We start from the raw sequence: 27031 nt of genomic DNA on the forward strand, positions 1-27031 counted from the left end.
CTGACCGTCATAAAAAATTTCGATACAGCCGCTATAAGTAATAACTTACCAATAGAATCATTAGTTAGAGGGTGAAGGTCCAGTTGCAGAAATAAAAGGTAAAAGTTAAAGTCAGAGGGTGGAGGAGGTTGGAGAAAGAAAAATAGTTCTTTTTTTTTTTATCCAAAGAAAGATAAAAGAGGTAGTTGTAATGTACGAAAACCTAATATAAATTAAGGAAAGATGTAATTGAAAAAGTTAATAATAATTTAATATTTTTAGTAAAGTGTTATTTAAAATATTAATATTAATATCGTTATTTAAAATATTATTTTTTTATAACATTTTCGGTTGTAACTGAAAACGTTAAAAGAAATAATATTTTAGGTAACGAAATTAACATTTTAGATAATATTTCACCGAAAATATTAAAACAAAATTAACATTTTCAATAGTACATTTCTTTAACCTTATATTAAATTGTATTTCCTTAGATATCCATGCAAAATGGCAATAAATTTCTGTTAAGTTAATTAAAATTCACTAACACGCGGCGTTAAATTATTGGTGGGGTATATAAAGGGTCACACATAAGGGGCAGAGGATTTTAATTCGAATTTCAAAATTTTGTGGTTACGGCATAGCCCAACTCGTACAATTATGTACATGTAATCATAATTTTAGGGTTTGATGTACTTTTGCAAAATCCTCTCGTATTTTTTGTCAGCGTTTTTATCAAAATATCATCCTCAGACCAATTAATTATCTGTCATACACTCTATTTCTTTTAATATTATCGATCTATCACTATTTCTAACAAACACATATCACTATTTATGTCTTAGCAGGGTTCTGCTCGAGCTGGAGCCAAGTAATGAAAGACGCAGATCATCATCCGCACCTTCACTAAACCTCTGATATATACGGAAGTCGCAGATCATAAAGAACGCCTTTCATAGGTCTACATCATCTCTCAAAGCATTTTAAAACAAATATGCTTTAAAACATTAAAAAAATAAAACTATAGGAACTAACATCATAATTTAATACATATTAATTTCATGAGTTGAAGAGCTTAATGGGGTTAGTTTATATAGGCATATTAGATTGTTTAGGTTATGTTTCTTGACAATGTGGGATAAAAGTTAAAAGGTGTATTCCTTAACATTTTATCTCTATATCTAATGAATCTACTTATACACTATTGTTAACTACTTCGGGATCTTCCCTTTAAAATTGTTGAAGCTCAATTTTTTTAGTAGAAAACAACAATCTTGATTATCATAAAGTGAAAAAAATACTTCTAGGTGCTTCTTACAGATGTGTTAAACTCTTAAGCTCGCCAATATTAGAAGGAATAACATCTTGTAGCTTATTTCATCTCAAATTACTACAGCAAAAACATATAATTAAATAAATTATATGAAAATTGCCCATTATCTTTTAATCTAGATTTAAAATAAAATAACATACAGTATTTTAAGGCATTTAAGTCACCTGAATATAATTAATCTTATATTCGATCTTACATGAGTATATTGTTTCCCCTTTGATATATATCAGCTTCAAATTTTATTTTAGTTTAAACCTTAATAATAAATATTAACCTAATGTAATTATTTAAATATATTAACATATAAAAAATATATAATCTTAATTAATATAAACATTAATAATAAATATTAACCTAATATAATTTAACAATAGTGTATAAGTAGATTCATTAGATATAAAAATAAAAAAAGTTAAGGAAAACACATTTTAGTTTTTATCCCACATTATCAAGAAACATAACATAAACACTCTAATATGCCTATATAAACTAACTTCTTTAAGCTCTTCAACGCATGTAACTAATATGTATTAAATTATAATGTTAATCCCTATAGTTTTATTTTTAAAATTTTTTAAAGCATATTTTTTAAAAATGCTTTGAGGTATGTTGTTGACCTATAGAAGGCATGCTTCATTATTTGCACCTTCTGCATATGTCTATGTCAAAGGTTCAGCTAAGATATGAATGGCGATCTGCGCCTTTCCTTACGTGACGTCAATTCGGACAGAATCCATCCGCGCTTTGTCAAAAAATGTGCTAGATCGGTAATATTATGAGAGAAGATGTCTGACAGGTAATTAATTGGTATAAGAGTGATATTTCAGTAAAAACACCTTTTTTTTTTGTCGGCTTAGTGAAATTTATCTTTTATGCTCGTGATTGTTCTCGTTTTAGTTTTTTATGTAAATTTGTATATTCTTATTTATGATTTTTCTCATATTAAAAATTTATAATTAACATTCTAAATATAAAAAGTATAAATAACAATATTATAAACAAACTTTACGGGTTTAATTTTATATAAAAAATAGTTTTTATGTAATTATTTTTAAAAGAATATTAATTATAAATTTATGATTTAATTTTAAAGGAAGTCGAATAGTTATAGGCTAGATTTGTTGAGTTTCAAATTTTTTTTGGTTAAATGGACACCAAATTCGCATTCAAAATGTAAAAAATTAGTGAACAATAAATTTTATGGTCTAACAGTCGACAATGACAACAGTTGATGCGACTGATGATGATTGATAGTGACAATGATGAGTGGTGATAGTGCAAGGTCTAAAAATAATTTTTTTAATGTGGTGGACATAAATAAAATCTTAGTGTGGGCACCATTAATAAAATAAGTAACTAACCGAAGAAATTCAGTTTTCAGGGGGGCAACCACTGAGTGGTGGTAACGGCGATGAGAGACTTTGGTCGAATTCATGGGTTAAATTGATATTTATCTAAAATTTAGGATCAAAATGATATTTCATATAAAGTTCAAGGTCTAACACAATTCTATCTAAAGTTTATGGTAAAATTAAAAATTAACCCCTTTTAACTAATGTGCATGACATCAAACCAACAAGAGTTACTCAATGGCACGAATCAAGTGAATCAGTGCTAAAGGAATTATTGCCTTGTACTCACTCCAAATTAATAAATAAAAGAGTTACTCAATGATCAAAATGTAACAATCGATAATGTAAGTGATCAAAATTTAATAAATATCAATGATCGAAACTTAAAAATGTATAAATATGAAAGTAAGATGATCAAACCAATAATTTACCCTAGAACTATATATAGTTAATTGTATCCTCAAAATGATCTTTATTCTAAATTATTCTCTAAACTTTTAAATATTCCAACTTCATCCTTAAACTATGAGTATCATTCTAAATTAGTTCTCAAACTTTCGAACAATTAAGTTTTTTCACAAAACTATAACCTTTATTCTAAATTGATCCTCAAATTTTTTGAATATTTCAATTTCATCTTATACTATATGTATATACTAACCATATCCATTGTTAATAACATCGTTAAGTCAAGTTATATAATTATATGTTTGAAAAAAATAAAATTTAGTTTGAACTACAATTGAAACTGATTACATGTTTAGATGAATTTGAGGATGAAATTGAAGATTTAATAGTGTAGAGATTAATTTAAAATAAGAATCATAGTTTGAGGATGAAACTAGAATGTTCAAAAAGTACGTAGATTGCATTAGTCATAAAGGACATCATTTAGAACAAAGTTAGATATACATTCAGGACAATCATAAGTAAAATATATCGATGAATGATTAGTGACATCCGAATGAGCAACAATGTAATTAGTTGAGGTAATGACATATAGAGATGGAACACTCTAACATATTCGAGCACCAAATATAAAAAAGAGAATCGAAACATTCAAAAATCAACAAAATGTCATATACGAATGAACGAAAAAAACCAAACATAAGAAAACAAACAACTAAAAAAATCTCGTATAACTATACACCAAGAAGAAACCATTGAAATAAACGTACACCGAAAATCCAAAAGTATATATACTCATCATATCTTTTACTAGAGAAAGGTAAAAAAAACATTATTATAAATGTAATAAAATAGAAATAGAAATAGAAATAATAAAGTTAGAAAACATCATACTAAAAAATATTTTTTAAATTCAATACAAAAATTATGTTTTTTTTTGGGAAAAAATAGTTTTCAATACTAAACATTAAAGCAGCGTGCATGGAAACTATCGCCCATCAATTCTGAGAAGACCTTACAATCTCCATGATTTTCTCCAGCAACTTTCCGGTAAGATCCAACCAGTTGTTCCTGGCTTCGGTTTTTCCGGCGCACGCCGCCTCCCCTCCAAATGCTACTTTTCTCAATCTTCGCCCACCGGCTTCATCCTTCCCAATTTCTCCGCCGTTGTTGTCGCCGCGTGTCCCTTCTCTCTCCACCGCTAGGAGCTTCGCTGCCCGAGCTTTTTTCGATCTCAAAGGCGGCAAAGGGTACTTTACTTGCGGTATTATTAATTTGTTTTTGGTTAATTTTCTTAACTAGAATAAAATCGAGAAGATTTAAAGTAATCCAAGTTAAAAAGGAAATTTCTTTTTCTTACTAAGATTTGATAGGAGTCAAGTTTTTGTCAAATTGAGTTCATTTTAACAATTTGGGAAGTGAACAAAATCAATGGATTTTATTATAATACTGATTAGAGGTGCGTCTAGCCCTCAACCATTGATGTGACTTTTCCTTCTTTTTTGGCTAAAATTTGAGTATAAACCCTTGAATTGTAGTAATTTCTGGTCTATGTAGTTCTACCTTGGACTATTGCTTGGTTGAATGCTTTAAATTTCAGCCTCTTGGTCTCATTGTTTGAAATTGCTGCATTTGCATTATTAATTTATTAAAGTATCCTCTTGAGAGTTCATTGATTTAGTTTCTGAAGTACAAAGTATGTGCTTTGTAATTGAAATCCCATTTATTTTTGTACCAAAAAACCTTTTAAAATGCTAGGATTTCAAAAGGTGGAGGTCCATGAATTCAGTCTAGGATCACCATGGGAGAGGTCTTATTTCGAAAGGTTTGTTCTCTTTCATGTCCCAAACTATGATGGAAATGACTTCATGCCGCTGGAACTATGCTGTTGCTTGTCACAGATGAAGTGAATGATAGTTTTGGTGTTTTACGTTGCAGTTTACCCTGGCAGTTTATTCAGCCCTTGCATGTTCATTATGTTCTGATTGCTATGTGTTCACATTCTGTTGATTATACCGATAATCTTGCTTGAATAATTAGGTCGTCATGAACTACTCAATAGTATTGGTGTCAGTTGTGATGGAGTTGCCCGTACCGGTGATTCATTAGCACTGTCAGAGTTGTCGCTCAAATTTCTTGGACCTTTAAGGGTATGCCACTTTCTTTATATTTGTCGTTACTAAATCACTTTGCCTACTTTTTAAGAAACATGTTTGAAGTGCTAGGATATGTGAGAACTGCATTTTTGACAGTGGTAAATGAGTTTTATCCAAAAGTTGGATTAGAATTAAGTATATCATATATGCAGATTATGTTCGCATCACTTGAGAATTGAACTCGGAAAATTTATTAGTAATGTTAGTTATTGCCTATTCAGTATGTCTGTTGCTGTTTTTGATAGGATGGTTAGCTTTTCTCCTTCTGGGCTGAGCTCTTCTTTCATCTTACTCTTGTCTATTTCTCATGTACTTTCTGGAAACCAGAGTGGAGACAAATTTGTTGTTAAGGTGAGGATCTCCGACTCCTCTGGTGCTCGCCTGTACTTTGAGCATTTCATCTTTAAGCTTCCAAATGAAGAGGTTTGTTAGAACTAGTGTTTCAAGTCAAGGACTTGGTGTTTTCCTTAGAAATCTGATGCTTAAATATGCACAGCCTATTCTGGAGGCAAAGGCCACAGCTGTATGGCTCGACAAAAACTATCGTCCTGCTCGTATACCTCCAGAGTTCAGATCAAAATTTGTTCAATTCCTTCGCCATGAGGAATCCCATTGAATCGTTGCTGAACTTCAGAGATCCCTTCGTTAGGTCTGTGAATGAAGAATATGGTTCTTGATCGGAAACCAATCCGAGTTGGTATTTCTTAAACAACTTTAGTTAAAAAATTTAGTCTGTCATTGCAGAATCATAGCAACAAAGGACAGGATTCATATCTATTAAAATTAGTCACTGCATACCTCTTTAGTTCAGTGTGATACCTAATGCATAGTACCTATAAGGAGATTATATGATTTGATTTTCTTTAAGATTAAAAAATATCTCAAGAATAACACACAGGTTTGATTCGAATCAAAGTGTTGATAATAAAATTATCATATTTTTATTTAAATTTAATTATAAAATATTTATAGTTTTTTAGAAAATAATATAATAGACTATTTTGTTTAGCTCGGAATTTGCTTACACCTACAAATGTAAATGTTCGAATCCGAATCTTTTAGAGGCTAAGACAACTCAGTTCAAACATTTGATTTCATATAATAACCATTGTCACTTTAACTATAGACTTCATCAACTGCTATTAAATGCCTTAAATATTTGATTTTATGTAAAAGAACAGAGGAAAACCAGTTTAAAAAGTATTGAAAAGAAAGCGACGGAGTCATAAAGAAACTAGTCAGAAGATGGGATCATTTCAATTGGACCGTCAATCAACTAATACTCTTGTTCCTGCCAAAGGAAGCCTATACAGAGACGCCACTGGCAGATCCACCATGCTCATCTCATCTGAGACTTCACCGGTCACCACCAACCTTACAATCCCGGTCTCCGGTTTTCATAATAACCAGAGCGGAAAGCATTGCCTGCCGGACTCCTTTGCAATTCCGAGGATTGTGAAAACTGCAGTAAACAAAAAGGGGTGAGAGGTGTTTGCATATGTGAGTAGCTGCAACTCTACCAGGTAAATTTCTCAATCCAATAGAGCATTATTTTAATTGTCAAATAGCATACTATCTGGTCCATCAATAACCACAAGTACCAAGTGAATTAGTATAATTTTATGTCAGTAATTTTATTTTTCTTCAAAGTATTTATGATGTGTTGTTCTCCAAATATATTAAGGAACAAATATTTCTCAGCAAGTGCAGATAGTAAAGAACAAAAATTCTTACCATTGGGCATATGATAGCAGATTATGGAAAGGAATTTGGGGATTGCAATGTGCAAGTATGAAAACCACAACCTTCTTTCCATTTTCAGCCAAAAACCCTATGCCCGTGCAAGGCAGCAATGTGAAACAACATGCATAATAGACGGTAAAAATGTCTGAATACATGCGTAAAACTTGCTCTGCCTTTCAACAACAATTAAAATCATTGAAAGAAAAGAAAAAACGAGGCTTAATTTCTTCCATCTATAGGGATGAAAATGTGGAAAAATGGGATTTAGATTACTGCAATAATTTTAATTTTTTACAAGCCTTGTACGTAAGTGGGCGCTTTTTGAGGTATTTACATACATGCCAATATTGATTACTCAACCTTGATTGCTCTGGTATTGTATGAGCTTAAAATGTCATGCATGGTCTACCTGACAGCGACTCCTGTATTCTTCAGGGAGCTGCTCAGTAGGCAAAAGCGCATCCAGCATTCCAAAGTAAACCTGAAAAGAGAGTTAAAAATCTGGAGGATTCGAGTATAATTCATGAAAAACTGTAGGTGTTAATAATAACATAACGTAGTTAAACTATATATCTTAAACTGATTTTTCTAGTTAGAGTGAGGAAATATAAACATATACAAAAGACAAAAGAATATGAAACCCTTTCTAAAAATTAAATTCCTCCTCGAAATCCCTCGTCTCAATGCGCTTCAATTGCAATGATAATGAGAAAATTCCATTCATTGTCCTAAAGGTTGCCTCAAATATCATTTCCATCCCTCTAGTTTCAAACATCACATATTTTTCCTCAAACTTGACAATTATTTTTAAAAAATACCTCACATCAATCTAGATGTTCATTCTTCCACTAGCAGTAACTTGTCAATTGGAAGTTGCAACAGCAAAATGCGTATTCCAATTGGCATGCTGACAATTTATACAAACTGAATAAAATTGTCACACTAAACAGTTAAGGTTTATATGATATTTAAGGTGAACTTTAAGGAAGAAAGGTGACGGGTACAATTACTTTGATAATAGTCATATAAGTTATGCAAGCAAATTAAAATGCCTGAACCTGAAACAAAAAATCAACCCGCCTGACCCCTAAAACAATTTTATATGCAGTCATAACTTAAAACTAACTTTCATACCGCCATATCTCCCATTGATTTGCTGCAAATTGGGCAGATATAGGGACTGCATGCATATGCCTGACAAAAGAAAGTATGCGCAGAATTTGTTATTAAGCACTCTACAATATTATTCTCACTACATCAAAGATGAGGTTAATGTGTCGAATGAGAACAAAAAGGTAGAGGAACTCTGAACAGACCTGAAAACATGCTGAATGCATGAAATGACCACATGGAAGTGCTCTAACGCTTTCACTAGACGTGAACAAAAAATCACAGCAGACAGGACAGTTAATTTCTAGACCTTTTTCTCGACACTTGTGGTCCACCAACTTCTTGGACAGACAGCAATTGCACACCATACAATGAAAGAAATCATCACCAAGTTCCTTTCCGACACGGCATAAAATGCAGAATGGGCAATGATAGACAGTCCTGAAATAAATGGAGACATACAAGATAATTTTTTTTAAAGAACAGCAACAGCTTTGTACAAAACTATCAGAAGTTTCCAGACTGAAATAAGAACCAGTTCACAGAGTTCTCACAAGAACTCATTTTCTAAAAATAGCTCCTTCTAAAAGAAATGGGACCAAGACAAACTTAGAAATTCTACCGAATTAACAAGCAGAAAAAGAGCAAATCAAGTACAAGCGTTCTCCATATTTTTTGGAAGGTTTCTTCAGAGCTCCAGATGATCAAGAGACAACAGACTCATTAACAAATTTCAAAATTACTCAACATTTATAGTAATCTTCACAATAATATTGAATTCTTTACATCTAGTATTAACAAAGTCAGAAAGAAAGAATTCTAAAGAGATTGGTTGCACCTTTCACCATAAATTTTTTTTTGCAAATGCTACAATAGTACTTCGCCATTGAGAGTTGGCCACACGAAGGTGTCATGCAAACTGGTCCAACAGGCTGGATTTTCAGGCAGCTCATGCACATCATTTCAGTTGTAGTCTTCCTACAATTAAATAAAGAGAAAATAACCTCAGTGACCAAAAATCCCAGATAATATACGATTTTAACCAACTTTTTTTGGATTTGCGAAAATGACCAACAAAATCGTAATGCGATCTCTAATTCGCATTGCGATCTCCACTATCGCAAATTCGCGTTGCATTTCGCGTTGCGATAATGGAAAATCGCGTTGCGATTTTCCATTTCGCGTTGCGATTTTCCATTTCGCGTTGCGATAGTCTACAGTCGCGTTGCGATTTTCCATTTCGCGTTGCGATTTTCCATTTCGCGTTGCGATAGTCTACAGTTGTCGTTGCGAATTCGTTGCGATAGTCTACAGTTGTCGTTGCGATTTTCCAAATTCGTTGTGATAGTTAAAAAAAAAGATTTTGTTTCTTAAGAATTTTCTCTAAAAAGATAGTATCCGCGCGGACGTGTCGAAGACACGTATTACCACGACCACGACCACGACCACGAAATGGATAATCGCAACGCGATTTTCAACTATCGCAACGCGAAATGGAAAATCGCAACGCGATTTTCAACTATCGCAACGTGAAATGGAAAACCACAACGCGATTTTCAACTATCGCAACGCGAAATGCAACGCGAATTTGCGATGATGGAGATCGCGTTGCGATTTCAACTATCGCAATGCGAAATGGAGATCGCGTTGCGATTTCAACTATCGCAATGCGAAATGGAAAATCGCAACGCGATCTCCAACTATCGCAACGCGAAATGGAAAAACGCAACGCGATTTTCAACTATCGCAATGCGAAATGCAACGTGAATTTGCGATAGTGGAGATCGCAATGCGAATTAGAGATCGCATTGCGATTTTGTTGGTCATTTTCGCAAATCCAAAAAAAATTGGTCAAAATCGTATATTATCTAAGATTTTTGGTCACTGAGGTTATTTTCTCTTAAATAAAACAAAAATTAAGCTTATAGAAGTTTGTCCAAAACTAAGAAAACAAGAATGGGAGAATATTACCTATCCATTGAATGGTCACTGACTTTGTCATGGCAAAACCTACATGTATATAATTTTGAGATAATAACTTCAGTGATCGAAAATGTCTTATAATATACGATTTTAACCAATTTTTTTTGAATTTATGAAAATAATCAACAAATTCGCAACGCGAACACCAATTTCGCAACACAGTTTTCAAATTCGTAACGCGGTTTTCAAATTCGCAATGCAAATTACCGATATAAGTAAACACGCAACTCAGTTTTCAAAATCGCAACGCGAATTTCGTTTTCACAACGCTAATTACTGATATAGGTAAACACGCAACTCAGTTTTTAAATTTGCAATGCGATTCTCCAAAATCGCAACGCGAATTTCGTTTTCGCAACGCTAATTACTGATATAGGTAAACACAACTATTCGCAACTCGAATTCGCCAATTTCACAACTAAATTACCGATATAGGTAAACTTAATAGAAAAAATACGATAAAAATCCGAATTCGACAATTTGAAAACTGAGTTATGTTTACATATATCGGTAATTAGTGTTGCGAAATTCAAATTGTGAAATCGAAATTCGCGTTGCGAATTTTGAGAATCGCGTTACGAATTTGGAAAATCGCGTTATGAATTTGAATGCAAATAGTTATGTTTACCTATATCAGTAATTAGCGTTGCGAAATTCGAGTTACGAAAACAAAATTCGCGTTACGAATTTGAAAATTGAATTGCGAATAGTTGTGTTTACCTATATCGATAATTAGCGTTACGCAATTCGCGTTGCAATTTTAGAGAATCACGTTGCGATTTTGAAAAATGTGTTGCGAAACTAGAGTTCGCGTTGCGAATTTGTTGATTATTTTCGCAAATCCAAAAAAAAGTTGGTTAAAATCGTATATTATAAGACATTTTCGGTCACTGAAGTTATTTTCTCTATAATTTTCCAAAGCAAACAGCACGAAGTTTACAATTTGTTTTGTAATGTTCACATCCAAATTCCTTTCTCTAGATCTCTGAAAGATGGAGAGCAACCGTGCGAGTCTTCCTCATTTGAATTTTCAATTGCTGAGGTTTGAGTTGACTTCTGTTGTGCAACAATCCAACGACTGGCATAATCAACAATCTTATTAGAATGAAGCAACAATACAACTACACACAGACACTCATGGGGCTCATAAGATTGAATTATGGGCGGATTAAACTTGGTCATAAGATTTTGAATAAGATAACCTTTTCTCCTTGGATCGAGAGTTGAATCCCGAGAAACTTTTCTGATCTCGTCTTCAAGCTCATTCTAATTCATACGAAAGATATCCTTCCACCCGGGTTTAAAATTGAGATCACTATGTTCAAGGCTCTCATGTGCATCAATGCCTTAAAAAAGATTTTAAATTTCATTAGGAAGAGATCATATCTGAAAAATCCTTAAATTCAGATATTAAAATGATAAATAAAATAATTGAAGTGTGGACAGAAGCATTAAACAGACCAAGTGAAATGCAACTCCCAGATGTTGATTTAGGTGAAGATGCATCATTTCCTTCCCACCATTCATTAAGCCACTCACTGAACATTGTGTTCTTCGTTGCCTGTTTCCATGTGTCCATCATTTTATTCTGCTCCTCTTGAGTAAGGGCAGAAGTTACCCATGGCAACATTGACTGGTGCAAATCTGCACCTGTAGTACCAATAATTCGACCAACAATCTAGTCCTGCTCCTCCAAAGAAAAATGTCTGTCAAACAACGGCCAAAGCTCAAGTTCTTCTCGGAACACATGTTGATCCAGTGTTACTCTGATGGATTTACACATGCCCTGCAGTTCTGTGGCTTTCTCAATGTACTTTTGAATTTTATCATTTTGCTCAGAAGAATCAGAGTTATCTTCATCCAAGTTATCATGCACATTACTATTATTCAAGCATTCACAAAGTTCTGTAAGCTCAGAAAGTGCAGACGAAATATCTTCACAAAGCTTCTCCTCCTGTTTGTGATCCAGAGTATAAGAGTGGCTAACATTATGAAGAGTCTCCTTAGATTCTAGCGCTGGAAATACTATATCATCTTCAGCATTACTGTGAGCTCTATATAAACCCCACAACAAGCGAAATCTGCCAGTGAACTGCCTAAGGAAAGTCTCATTGCAATCATTAAGCTTTCCAGATTCAGTATCCAAATATTCCAAATCTTTACGGATGGCTTTATGAAATTTGAATATGTTATCAATCGGTCGTAAGCTTCCAACATCGATAGAGCTAATATCTGTTTCCCAGTTAAAAAGACTGGAGTTGAGGGCGGGAGCAGGAAGACTAAAAGATAATGACCGCAAAGATTTTGCTGCAGCCAGAGAACACATGCCCAGCTTACTGTTATTCACACCTAAATCTGGGACACAACAAGACTGATTAGTACAAGATAAATTGTAGCTATTTATTATTCCTGTTAACTGCAAAGAATCTGAGTCTTCCGAAAAAACTAAGTTTCCAATCTTTACTGGCCTTCTATTATCATCTGCCTGAACACACATTGCCCTTTCCTCGGTAGAACAAATAGAGGTGCATGCACAGCATGGTTGGTCAATATCCTTCTGGGTTCCAGTAAGTAGTCTTGCAGGACAGCCATTGAATGCACCGGAAGACAGACAAACTTCTGCAGATCGACCTTTGCACACCCAGCCAGAAAATAGTGTAACCAGTGCAGAGTTTGATGGTGGAGCTGTCCGTGTAAAAAGAAAGTTAGAAACAGACAAGGGAATAAAATAAACTAAAGCACTTGGTCAATAATAATCAAACCTGCCAAATACATATTTTGAAGGAAAGACCTAGCTTCTTCTTCACTTAACGATCCCGCCAACCATGGCAAGACACACTCAATTAATTTCAAGGGCATCACACATAAGCTCTGATAAAGAAGTTCTCTCTGCCTTCGAGGGCTAAAGTGCTTCTGAGCAAGTGGAAGTACCTACTAGAGCAGCACAGCATACCTTACGGACAGAACTAGGGGTAGAACTTTGAAGGAGACAAGAAACAAGGTTTCAAGTGATATGTTCTGGTAAACTTGCAGACAAGCAACACATCATACCTTAAAGACAGAACAAGGGCCAAAAAGAGATGAGAAATGAAGTTTCAAGTGATATGTTCTGGTAAACTTGCAAACAATTTGGTACAACCATTATACAAATGTCGAGAAATACAGAAGCATGTAATGTAATTATACAAAGAAGAGTAGAAACTCATGAAATTGAAGCAATAAAATACTTGCCAGCACTTCTTCACTATGGAAATGCTTCTGTATACGATCCATTATTTGATCAGCCTGTGAACATAAATTTGCATAGAATTCAGCAGAAGATGAGTCAGCTCCCGCACTTTGAATATTCTCGATAAGGCGCCTGAGGTTGTTAAATCGAATTTCTTCTTCTGCATGCTCCTGAGTAAAAGATAGTTCTGCATCTACAGCAGTGAATATAACTCTATCCTCAGCAATACTGCAGCAAGAGAGAAGATAATTTCATAATAGGTATATATTATGTAACCAGTCACAAAGGCATATAATAAGTTGTACTAATACTTTCATGCATCAAGTTATTAAGTTCTTTTCTTCTGTGTTCCACACCGGATCATAAAATTGGTGATTTTAGCCACCTAAAATAAAATCAGGCTTCAAAAGAACATGCAACATAGAAAGTGCTAGCTATGAAGTAATAATAACCCTAATCAAAGATGATTACTAATTTGGTCTCTTTCAAACATAAAAACAGCTTTTACAATAGCATTTTATCAGAATTTAACTATTGAAAGGGAAAACACATAGAAAATCCACACCTGTGAAAGATGCATACTTCAGCAATGAACTGCAGCCTCTCTTTGAAGCCAGATAAATCAGAAAAATCACCAGAAAGTTGTATTTTCTTAGCAGACTCGGCTATATCATTCCGTTCTCGTTTAATAGCATAATGCCAAAGCATAATTTCATCTATAGGACATGACAGAGTACAATCCTTAGGTCTAGAACTTAGCTCCGTATATTTTCTTTTACAAATTTTGGAAGATCCACAAGCACAGTGACCACTTTCAGTTGGACATGGTAAGACACTAGGCCCAGAAGCTTCGCATTGAACCTCATCTTTGCAATTTTTACATTTCTCAGCGGTCTTAACATCATCCATCCAGGTGAAAATAATCTTCGCAACAGTACTAAAAATGTGAGATTTGGTTCTTAAAGGAACTTTCGAGTTTTGAGAAATTAATTATTAATAATATCCTATATAACCTAGAAGTCTTGTCACCTGATGAAGAAGCTTCTCTCTTGGTATTATCTTGGTCGAGCACTTACGCATATCTCAAAGTTCACCAGATGATATTGAGGAGGAAAGCCATGGAAGAAAATCCACCATCATATTAACAGGTATGCTGCAAAGAAATTGACATACGAGTGATGCCTGTTCTTCGAATGTAAACTTCTCAATAAGCAAGGGGAATACCTGCCAATTCCAAAGCAATCATGTGAAACTAAAAGCTAATTTTAAGCTAGGAGGTTCAAGTCCTGATCCTAAAATTGAAATGGAATGCATCATGACAATTGATCAATCAAGATAATCATCTCAGCAATCTATATCGCAAAGTCATCCACCTCCAACATACAGCAGAAGAGCTCTATCTCACATCAAGAACAAAACAACCAAAATCTGGTTTAATGTTTCATATGCAGCATTTGCCCCAAATATCTAACCGACCTGCTCCTCTTCCTTGGACATATGCTGAGTAATTGTAGTCTGAAGGGCTCCAGTGCAAGAGGCTAATTCTCGCCGATAGCTTTCCTCATTCTGCATATCTGAATTCAGCAATACAAACAACTGATCAAACAGTACACTTTCCCCCTCATGTTCAAGTGAATATGTTGGAGCCACATTCTTCACACGATTGTCAAGAGCCGGAAAGATAACCTACACATAAGATAGCTTTGAACTCAGTAATCAGTCCCACACATCAGGCATATATAAGGTGGTGATGCAACCAACAAGAATCTCATAAAAAATGAAGAATTCAAAAGGAAAAAATAAATTGAACTCGGAGAAACTAAATTAACTTTAGTTAGATAATTAAGTACAATAAGGCAGTTCATTTCACTGGGACTTTCTCACATCTTTTAAGCCATCAAAGTAGGTGGCTACAACATCATGCTATACAGAAATTACCCCATATCTAAAAATAGTGACACATTCAAGTTCTATAATCAATCAAATTCTTTCCCTTTAACAATAACCTTTAAAACACAACAAAAGCATCACAAAATCTACGAATTTAGTAACAATTTCGGAAAAGATAAGGCCCAAACAAACACAACACTAGTCGGTTCAAAGGAAGGGGTAAAATAAAGCCAAAACTAATGTTAAAAAAAAGGAAGGGGAACAATGAGGAAAACGACAACGCATGAACCTCATCTTCTGCGTGGCAATGGTGCTTATATATAGCACGAAGAAAATGGCATCTCTCCAACAGGGAACTAAGATCGGCACCGTCGTGGTTGGTGGCAAAAGCCATGGCAGCTCGGTGGAGGCCGTCGAACTCAGCCTTGACTTGGACGGTGTGGATGGATCGATTGGATTCAAAGGACCTGCCATTACCGCCACTCCTCCTCCTCCTCCGGCTTCTAAGCTCGAAAAATGAGTCGACATTATAGAGAAGCTACTTCAACGTGGTTTCCGGCTCAGATTTCCAAAAAACCCAACTTTTGCCAGTGCAAACAATTTGGAGATTTCATTTCACGTCTCTTTCTTTTCTTTGTATTTGTGCAGTAAAGAAGAATGTGTTTCCTTCTTCTCGTTTCTCCTTTGGGTCGTAATTTTGCCTTTTATTTTATCTTTTTCTTCTCCCAGGTTGGCAAAATGAATGTGTTCTAATGAACGCGGCACATTAAATAATATCTATTTTTCTAATTTCATAAAAAAAAATATTTCGAATTTAAGTAATATGGTCCAAAAAAAATAATATTTTTTTGTATCTGTTTTGAAGTACTAATTTTTACATGATTTTTTTTAATAATATGGGGAAAGTATACGGTAGTATCTGTGTTTAAAGATATTTTTCAATCTTTCAACATTGATCGTTCACACCCTCGACATCTATGGTATTCGAACCCGAATTTTCAAAGAATTACAACAATTATTTTATCACAGAGATCACTTTAGTTCGTGCTTACATAAAAAATTGGTAAACATTCAGTTTATCGATCTGAATATGAAATAGATTAATCAATTGAAAAGATGATAACATTATTCGAACACACGTTACATCAATATAAACTCAAAAATTCACTTTAAACATAGATTAATGCTATATGTTCGTTCATATAAGTATTCGTGTTTAATTTAGTAATCAATTATATGAATTAGATGCTTACATAAATTTATTATAAAATAATATTTTTAATTTAGTTTATTCTTTTTATAATGTTAAAATTTAAATTCTAAATCTTATATTATATTAAAAAATATTTTTTTTAAAGATTGTAAAAAAAAAATATTGTTGAGCCGAGGACGAACATCATTTCGTTTGTAAAAAAAAATATTTTATTAAAAGATTTTTCCACGTATTTTCCTTCACCTTTTTGTTTGATTGGTAAAAACCCACCTCCTCAAAGATCACAAATATATAGATTTAATTTGGAATTAATGTACGAATAAAGCGGTTTCGGTAGTTAAAAAATTATTGTTATTTCATTAGGTCTTGGGTTAGGATACGATACTTATAAAGATGCATAAACATTCATTTTCAAATGAATGAGAGTCACTCGAATAATAATTATTGTCAAATATATGTGAATCTTTCGAACACATAGTTAGGGACGGTATCAGAATTAAATATTGACAGAGGCCGAAATATTAGACTATTTAAGAAAAATATAAATGCTTATTAGGTATTTAAACTAGAAATTCAGTATGAACCAAACAACTTTAGTGATTAAGGGATTGTTGTTATCCTTGAGGTCCCGAGTTCAAGCACTTATGTAGGGGTACTATGAGCGTTCATTGTCAAATAGTTAAAAGTCTTTGTACAAATATTACCTTGTATTAACCATAAATTAAAAAAAAAACTCAAAACTCAAAAAATAACTTCTAATTTGTCTAAAATTTAACTTACAATGACTTAAATTATAATTAGACCAAAAATTTGAGAACACGGACTTATCATTTTTAAGTTCGACCCCTACTTAATTAAATATTTAATAAATATTTATATTTTTTTAAATTTAAATATTTATTTTTACATAAACCAAAATACTATTAAATTAAAATTATATTAAATATATAAATTTTAACAGGGGTTAGAGTTTCCTTGAACCCTAGAATAGCTTCGTGCCTGCATATATCACCTTATATTCATCTTAAACTAATAAAAAGTAATAAAACCTTAGAATCTATTGGGGAAAACAATCTGAATTTGAAAATAGTTTATGACAAATTCGGTCCAATTTCACGGACAAGTGGATTGCTCCACCTTAAACAACCAGGTCTAGCGTGGATTAGTTCAAGGTTTTCTTTATTAATTAAAGCTTGAGTCCACTTAATATTTATCCTATTTTATTTCTAATTTTTAGGGGAAAATGCCATCCACGTCCTTACTAGATATGCATAAGGACTTTAGGCTAATTGATATACTTTCAAAGTTGAAGCATAACCTTTTCTTCTATTAATATACTTTCAAAGTTGAAGCATCATCTTTAGGCAAATTAATGAGTTGGAAGAATCTAGCTAAGATTGAATGAGCCAATGCTTGCCATGAATCAACACGTTATAGTTCTAAATAACATTGGAAACATAAAATGTATGCACATGGATGCACGATGGACTCAAGAATTTATGTTAAGGATATAAATGTCGGAAGTTATATTGAAAATTTAGGGGTGTAAATTATAAAATTTTAAGATGTATGAAATTAGATTATCAATTAGACCTGGTAAACTTGACACGAACCCTATTACCCGAATCAATTTACTCGAATCGAGACCCAAACATGACGATCTAAATTTGACCCGAAACGGGAAAAAACCGAATTGAACCAAAACCGACCGGAATTTTAACCAAACCGGAAGTAAGCTGGATCGAAAGCAACCGAACTGAAAATAACCTGAACCGAAAGTAACCCAATTTTAATTTATCCAAACCTGATATGAATCGAATATTAACCCTATAATTGAGTTAAAATGTATAAAAATACTAAAATAACTTATTAAATTGGTTTTCAATTTATTTAAAACAAATTATGAATTATTAATGAGTTAATTCATCATATGTCCTCAATCTATGACCCTCATTTCAAATTAGTCCCTTAACTTTTAAACATTTCAATTTCATCCTTAAACTATAACTATTATTCTAGATTAGTCCTTAAACTTTTGAACATTTTATTTTCATCCCCAGCTATGATCTTCATCCTAAATTGGTCCCCAAAATTTTTTAATATTTCAATTTTATCCTAAATTATTCGTATATACTAACCATATATCTTGTTAATAAAATCATTAGGCAGGTTATATTATTATATGTTTGGGGAAAATTTAGGTTAAACTATGGTTGAAATGGATTACATATTTGGATGAAATTGAAAGATCTAAAATTTTAGGGACCAATTTAGAATGAGATTCATAGTTTGGGGATGAAATTCAAATGATCAAAAGTTTAAGGACTAATTTAGAATGAGAGTCATGGTTTAAGGATGAAATTAGAATATTTAAAAGTTTAAGGACTAATTTAAAATAAGAGTCATAGTTTAGGGACATATGATTCAATTCATCATTAATCTAATATTTTACTTTTGAACTACTGAAATAACATTCTAAAACTATTAAATTAATTTACAAATTATTTTAATTCTTTCGTATATGAAAAAATATAGTTATTTAAATTTAATATAAAAAAATTATTTGTATACAACACAAATAACTTATTTTTACAATATAAAATATATATTTATTTTTATTTATAATTATAATTTAAAATTTAAATATTATCAATAATATAATAATATAATATCATTTATAAAATTATAATATCATTCATAATTGTGTCTTCCACGACCTAGCGTTGGAGGCAACTTTCTACCCTACCTCCCCTTATCCCCATTACATATGAGAATAGGGTCAACTAATTGTTTTTTAGAATTATATTTATTCAAACATAAATAATATATTATTATTACTTTTATTTTATTTTTATTTTTTTTAAAGAAAGACGAGCCTCATTAAAAATTCATTCTATCAACTTAGAGGTTGGGTTCCTAGAGGTTGATTAATGGATATTAATGGTTGATTAATATCCACTAATCAACCATCAAACAATCGTGTCTTACATCAAGACGCAATGAATATCGGGACAACATACTAAAAAACTAGGACAGATTACAATCAAGGGCTATTTTAGCTAGCTTATGATCAACCTTATTTGCTTCCCAATTGACATATGATACAATGCAACTATTAAACACAATACATTTCTCTCAAATATCTACCATGTGAACAACCACATTAGATTCATCACCAGACGTATCATTGTAAATATTAACAATTATAGTAGAATCCAACTCAAGAATAATGTGTCGCCATTCCTCCGCAATTGCAAGATTGATAGCCATAGACTATGCAACTCGGCCAAAACTAGTACATAGATACCTCCGGAAGTAATAGCTAAACTGCCCAGAACCGAACCACTTGCATCGCGAGCAATAACACTTACCGCTGTCATTTTAATCGTTGGGTTGTAGGCACCATCGGCATTTAACTTAACAACTTGTGCAACCGGCGGCCTCCATCAGTTAACCTCGGGAACACTATGCCTTCTGACGAGTTGATTTCGGTGAGCACTAAGGAAGTCATGATGCAAAGCTTTAGCGTTGGCCACAATCACCCAAGCTGGTTGTACCCTTCCTTCATACACTAGTGAATTTCGACCATTCCAGACATTCCAAAGAAGCACCATAAAACCTGCAAAAGAATCAACTCCAAGCGTATCACATGCGACTTCCAGCCTTAAAAGTGTAAAAGTATAAATTGAAGTAATGAACACACCCGATATATGTGCTATTCAGATAATGTCCCTCACACAAGGGCAATCCCAAAATGCATGAATCGTTGTCTCAATCTCAACCTTGCATAATGGATAAATACCATCACCTAACCTGATTGCCAGTATTCTACTACCAACTGGTAAGACTTCAGTTGCAAGTCTCCACACGAAACTACGTACCTTCAGAAGGACACAACTTCACAATCGTCTTCCAGAAATAAAAATGTTATATTTATAATTAAACGTTAAATATCTAATTTAAAATTTTAATAGATAATAAAATTTATAATTAAATATTTGTTTTTTTAATCAAATAAATCGTACCATAAACTTTTCAGTCCGGATCAATACAAAAATATTACAAACTCTAATATATCTTATAGGTCGACTTTGAATTAAATTATAATACATAAATGATAATTGAATTTGAATGAAATTGAACAAAAATGATCAGATTTAAAAAAAGACAATTTTTTTACAAAAATATATCAATAATTCTATATATACTTGATTTGACTAATACCCAACTCAACTTGAAATAATCTGAAGATCCAAAGCTTACCCAAATCAAAAATAATTGATTGAATATTGATCTGACTTGAAAATCAACGGATCCGACTCGATCCGACCTGAAATCTATCGATCCAGTATTGACTTGATTCGATTCCTGAACCGACCCGACTTACTATAGACCCGAATAAACCCGAAATGACCCGACCCGACTCACTATAAACCCGAATAATATCAAAACTTGAAATTACCTGATATGACCCGAAACTGACCCGAATTAAGTCTAAACCGAAATAACCGAAACCAAATTCAATACAAATGACCTGTTTGCCATAATATCAATAAAAAATATAAAACTATATGAAAATTTAAAAATTTTAAGAATGTTACCTCTCTCTCTCTCTCAGTGCAGCACACCATAAATGCCTCTAAATTTTACAATAATGGGATCTGAACATGACGCAGCAAAAATGTACTAGATAATGCTTGCAAATTGGAATACCATTTGAGCTTAACAGTGGTCACGTTAATTGAGGCATGTCAGAAAGCAAAGTGTGTTGTCTATTGACTGTAGAGCATGAATGATGATTGACAACATAATGCACTGTCAAGTTATGTCTTTAGGCATTGTCTGTCGATTCTTGCAGGCATCCTCATGAAATTGGCAGCACCATCCCACGACTAGGCCTAGCTATCCTTTTTTAATATTCCTAGACATGTAGTAAACCCAAATGCCAAAACATGAAGCTCCAACTAATCAACAAGTAAATCTAATAGGGCATGGGTCACAGTGTACCCACGGACGGAGTTAAGATTGAACCACTACAATAAAATGGGTTTATAGCAGTATTTCTAGCGGCGTTTTTTAACAAACACTGATAAATTTATTGTTATCACGGCGTTTTTAGAACAAACGTCGCAAAATAACAAATTTTGTGGCGTTTTAATAGAAATGCCACTAATTTTATGCATAGCGGCGTTTTAAGTAAAAATGCCGCTAAAGACTCGTACTATCGTGGCGTTTATATACAAATGTCGCTAAAGACTCGTACTTTCGTGGCATTTTTATACAAACGCCGCTAAAGACTCATACTTTCGTGGCATTTTTATACAAATGTCGCTATAAACTAGTACTGTAGTGGCGTTTTGATACAAACGCCGCTAAAGATTCTTACTTTAGCGGTGTTTATAAACACAAATGCCGCTATAAACTCGTACTTTGGTAGCGTTTTTATACAAACGCCGCTATAAAGTAGTACTTTGGTGGCTTTTTATACAAACGCCGCTAAAGATTTATACTTTAGGAGCGTTCGTGTTTAAAAACGCAGCACAAAGTTCAACCCCTTTAACCCTTTTCATTTCCACTCATGACACCCTTTAAGTCGTAGTTTAAAAACGTCTGGCAGCTCAAAGTTTCTCTCAAACCTTCCCTCTCACGGCCACCTCTCCGCCATCATCTCCTCCAATCTGGTTTTTACCCATTTCTTCTCACTCGCTTATTTAACGAGAAAAGAAAACGGGAAGATATGTATTTATTGTGCTTAATTTCATCTTGTTGTTTTCGTTTCTTCCCCTTTCTGTTACCATTTTATACTTCAAGCTTTCTTTGTTTCCGTAACTTTGGTTTATGCTTAGGGATCGACTAATTGTTCTCGGTAGCAGACTTTAAATGGTGCGTTTTAATCTTTTAGCTGGGTTTGTGTTTGATTCATGAGAAAATAAGAGAGATTGCTGAAAAATTGCTTGTTGAACCAGAAGCATGTTCTGTATTTTTGAGTTTCCTCTAGGCCTGTAAATGAACTGAACGTTCAGCGAACCGTTCATGAACCGTGCGGCGGGAAGTTCGTTTATGTGCGTTTATTTATTAAATGAACGAACATGAACAAGATTTTGTGTTCGTTTAATTAAATGAACGAACATGAACATAGGTCTCGTTCGTTCATTTACGTTCGTGAACGTTCGGATATGTTCGTTTATATGCGTTTAGTTATGTTCGTTTATGTGCGTTCATTTATGTTTAACCTAATATTCTTAAATCAATTTTGGTGACCAATTTGTATGTATCTTAAAAATATTAATTAATATGATATTTTGATGACCAACTTCATAATTAACCTAATTTACAGCCTGATTAAGCGGTAATATAAAAAACCCTAAATCTAAAAACAATATTTTCCCAACTCTTCTCCAACCCGTTATTCAGCTGTTCTTGATTCTCAACTCTCCCCACCCTCCACAATTTTCATTTCTGCAACGATTCGACGGAGCTTCAAGTCTTCAACTGCAACGATTCGACAGAGCTTTATCTCTTTCCCTTCTTGAACGTGATTTCATAAGGTAAATAATTTGAATTTTTTTTCTGTCTGTTAATTTTGGGGTGTGAATTTAGGGATTTTTTGTGGCATCTTGAACGATGTGGAACCCCTTGTACGCCGCTATGAACGGTGCATTCGATCAGTCGGTCTTCTCCAGCCCACCCATCGTTGCCCAGTCATCCGCGTTAGAGTTGCCCTTAGGGAGTCCCAGTCAGATTTGCGCTTATATCCTCTAGTGGGGGAAGAAAGTGGCGTGGTCAGTGGAGCGCTGCTGGATATGACTGCAATGTTGCGGAGGAATGGAAGGAGGTGAGTCGAGGTATTTGAATTGAAACGAGTCAGACTCGGGCATAAGGAAGATGAGGGACTCGCATGGTAGGAAGGTTCAGGGCTTGGGAAAGATGAAGACTGTGGACTGGGATGGTGGAAGGAGAACAATATTAAATTTAACATTTTGTCAAAAATGGCTGCTGACATATTGGCAATTCCGATCACTACTGTTGCTTCTGAATCTGCTTTCAGTGCTGGTGGGAGGGTTATTGATCCGCATCGATCCTCTTTAGGAACTAAGATGGTAGATATTCTTGTTTGTGGAGATGATTGGTATCGTCAATACTATGGGTTGGAGAAAAATAAAAACAAAGTATTTTTATGTTTTAAGTTTTATTGAATTTGATTTTACAATGACTAATATATTTTTGGTTTTTTGATTTGTTGTAACAAAACGAAGATATCATACATGTTGAGATTCCTTGAAAATGAGGATGAATGAATTGGTATAACCTCGCTAATTTAGTATATTTTTCATCTTTTGTTATAACTCCTTTAATATAATATAATTTTATTTGTTTGATTTTGATCAGGATAGATGATGAATTAACGACTGATTATGAATGCAAGTTGAATATGTTACGAATATTATTGAATTTGTTTGGATTTCAAGAATATTGTTTTGTTGGACAAATTAACTTTAAGACTTTATTATATTCATATAGCTTACTTATGATTTATGTATATTTTTGTCGTGTTTGAACAAATTAACTCTAAAGTTGTATGAATCATTTAATATCTTTAAAAGATTGATCGAAATATCTGATATCTTCAAACATTTCATCACTGCTAATCAGCTCTTACGCTATTATCACTGTAGATTTGGTTGATTTGCATTGTCGACTATTTTGCATGAAAGAACAATGGAAGGTAGGGTTTCCAACGTTTATGTTCGTTTATGTTCGTGTTCATTTATGTTCGTGTTCGTTTATGTTTGTGTTCGTTTATGTTCGTTTATTTATTAAATGAACGAACATGAACAAGCTATATTCCTTAATGAACGAACATGAACAAAAAATTTTTTGTTCATTTATGTTCGTGTTCGTTTATGTTCGCTTATTTATTAAATGAACGAACATGAACATACATCCGTTTGTGTGCGTTCGGTTCGTTTACAGGCCTAGTTTCCTCAAATCTTGGCTTTTCATTTCCTCAAAAGTGGCCTGTTTAATATCAACACTGAAGAATCCAGCATCGGCCTGAGAAATGGTAAAGAAAATTTTGAAAATAGCTTTCACTTTTTTTCCTGGGATTTATTTAATTTTTCTTCGGGGTTGTTTTTATTTTTTCTGGGATTTATTTTGTTTTTCTTCGGGGTTGTTTAACCGGGACTGTGGTGATTAATCTATCATGGGTTACTGACAACTAGGTTTATCTCTAGTTCCTTGTGTAATCCTTTCTTTGTAGGTTTAATTGTTTCTTTGTCTTTGACCAATGTTTCTCGTATTATTTGATTATAGACAGAAGCCTTTCCTGAATTTATCAAACTTCATACTGCAGGATGTTGCTATGGCATTGCTTTTTTGGAATAGGATATGTTGGCTTTATATTTGAGGAGTCTTTAGCCTTTAATAAAAGTGGAGTACGATTGTTGATGGTTGTGAGTTTGTGGGTAGTACGAAGCATCGGGGTAAGAATGATACTCGGATATCTGATATTGGACTGTATTTCTCTTTGTGCCTCATCTTGTATATTGGATTAGCGTATCGTAAATTAGGATGAAAACACAAAATTCTGTTGTGTATTGGATACTTGATTTTCATTTTTAGGCACATTCACCTGATATAGTTGTTTCAGAGTTATCGCATACATCTGCAGAAGTCGGTGAGATAGTGTTTTTTCTTGCTCGGTGTGATGACCATTGTAGAGATAGTCGATGCCCATCAAGGATTTAAGCTGGTTACTAACAACATTACCACTCGAAAGCCGCGGACTCTAATGTGAGTGGTGAGTTGATTTCTGTTGGCTATGGTCTTATTGACAGTCTGTTCAATAGCTCAGTGAAGCATGACACCCACGAGCGATGTGAATGACACATATCAATAAGATACATTCAGAAGAATCTTAAACCCGCTTGCTTAGGTGTCACGGCCAACGTTATTATGCTGCCAAAACATAATTTATCTGCTTATGATCCTATCGTATTTTAGTATTTTATCTAGAATGAGCCAAATGAAGAAATTTTAATACAGTGAAGCCTTATATGGAATTTTGTGTCATTCTGTTTTGAATATAGATCAACGGTAATTTCTGTTTCTTGTCGAAGTTTTTTTTATCTTTATTAGTAGTATGTTTCTCATGTTTAATCAAACTAATACCAGCGTCTCACCTGTTCCTTTAAATTGTAGGTTGGCTTCGTGACATTTTTTCTTAGTGCTATCCTTGATAATTTGACATCTACAATAGTCATGATTTCTTTGTTGAGGAAACTAGTACCTCCTTCGGAATTCTGCAAGTATGTTATGCAACAGAGTCTTCTGTTTTGGTTCTGAGCATTGCATGATATTAATATCTTGAAGCCGCATGTATGAATATACATTGCAATAGGCTTCTAGGAGCTGTCATCGTGATAGCAGCAAATGCTGGTAGTGCTTGGACTCCTATCGGTGATGTTACCACTACCATGCTATGGATACATGGTCAAATATCCACATTCCAAACTATGAAGGTGCTTTCGTAACTCTAACAAAGCACATTTAAATTAAATTTCTTTCATTTATGCTTTCATTTTTATCCCAACTTAATATAAGTTCGATTTCATTTCCAACATGGTTGGTTTCTCTATCTGTTCCGCTGGCTCTTGTGTCTCTGACTAGGTATGTTTCTTGCACAAACAAGACAAGTTGGGAAAGTTTAGTTTTAAGAGCCCACCTTTAACTTCATGAATACTAAGGATGTGTTCTATTTCCTTGTGCAGCGAAGTAAATGGGAAAGGACAAGCTTCTCCCAATGTTTTGGCATCCGAACAAATGGCTTCGAGAGGACAACTTGTTTTCTTTGTGGGTTGTTATGATGCTTGTGATTTTGTTGTTCTTTAATGTTCTCTGACATGTCCTGACTAATTTGATTATGTTCCACCTTTCAGTAAGGCCACACAGTTCATTCAATGCTCCGGAAACTAGAATCGATGAGGGGAAAACTGTGGGATTGCCAACTATTTTGTGAAGGGTTTTCGGATTTGAGTATTGTTATACTTTTTGGTTGTTATGGCTCATATTATTGTTTATTCTAGTTAATAATGTTGAACTACATTAATGTAAACTTTGATTTATTATTATATATTTCAAGTTTATTGTTATAAATTTCAAGTTTGATGTTATGGATGTAAAGTTTATTGGATAATGTTATATGTTAAAATTTTAAATTTGGGTAACAAAAGAATACAAAACAACATTTGAAAAAGTAGTTTTAATTTGCGGCGTTTGTATAAAAAACGCTATATATATCTGAACTTTTGCGGTGTTTGTATCCAAAAATGCCGCTACAGATATGACATTTTGCGGCGTTTGTATCTAAAAACGCCACTATAGATATGACCTTTTGCGGCGTTTGTATCCAAAACGCCGCTATAGATCTGACCTTTTGCGGCGTTTGTATCAAAAAAAGCAGTGATAGATCTGACCTTTTGCGGCATTTATTCTAAAAACGCCGCTATAGATCTTGACATTTTGCGGCATTTGTTCAGAAAACGCCGCAATAGAAATCGACCTTTCGCGGTGTTTGTTCAAAAAATGTCGCTATAGATATCGACCTTTTGCGGCGTTTGTTCTCAAACCATA

General features: G+C 33.6%; 1 protein-coding gene and 3 pseudogenes across 1 annotated transcript; 2 read left to right on the plus strand and 2 right to left on the minus strand.

The window, feature by feature from the left end:
- Positions 1–4048: 4048 nt before the first annotated feature.
- LOC120142897 (acyl-acyl carrier protein thioesterase ATL3, chloroplastic-like) lies at positions 4049–5991 on the plus strand. The gene is made up of 5 exons (XM_039157372.1): positions 4049–4362; positions 4867–4897; positions 5113–5222; positions 5556–5651; positions 5725–5991. The coding sequence occupies exons 1-5, from the start codon at positions 4099–4101 to the stop codon at positions 5842–5844; spliced, it is 621 nt and encodes a 206-aa protein (XP_039013303.1). The 5' UTR covers positions 4049–4098; the 3' UTR covers positions 5845–5991.
- Positions 5992–6958: 967 nt separating this feature from the next.
- LOC120142898 lies at positions 6959–13128 on the minus strand (annotated as a pseudogene).
- Positions 13129–13345: 217 nt separating this feature from the next.
- Positions 13346–15891, minus strand: LOC120142915 (annotated as a pseudogene).
- A 7494-nt stretch (positions 15892–23385) lies between these two features.
- Positions 23386–26290, plus strand: LOC120142899 (annotated as a pseudogene).
- The last annotated feature ends 741 nt before the right edge of the window (positions 26291–27031 follow it).

Source organism: Hibiscus syriacus, unplaced genomic scaffold (assembly GCF_006381635.1).
Source record: "Hibiscus syriacus cultivar Baekdansim isolate YM2019G1 unplaced genomic scaffold, ASM638163v2 tig00110831_pilon, whole genome shotgun sequence".
Taxonomy (NCBI): domain Eukaryota; kingdom Viridiplantae; phylum Streptophyta; class Magnoliopsida; order Malvales; family Malvaceae; genus Hibiscus; species Hibiscus syriacus.

Bases quoted from the DNA above. Each gene is read 5' to 3' on its own strand.
- LOC120142897 (XM_039157372.1), top strand. From the start codon at position 4,099: ATGATTTTCTCCAGCAACTTTCCGGTAAGATCCAACCAGTTGTTCCTG. The intron at 4,898-5,112 runs GTTTGTTCTCTT...TTGAATAATTAG, and splicing joins GAGAGGTCTTATTTCGAAAG to GTCGTCATGAACTACTCAAT. The intron at 5,652-5,724 runs GTTTGTTAGAAC...AAATATGCACAG, and splicing joins TTAAGCTTCCAAATGAAGAG to CCTATTCTGGAGGCAAAGGC.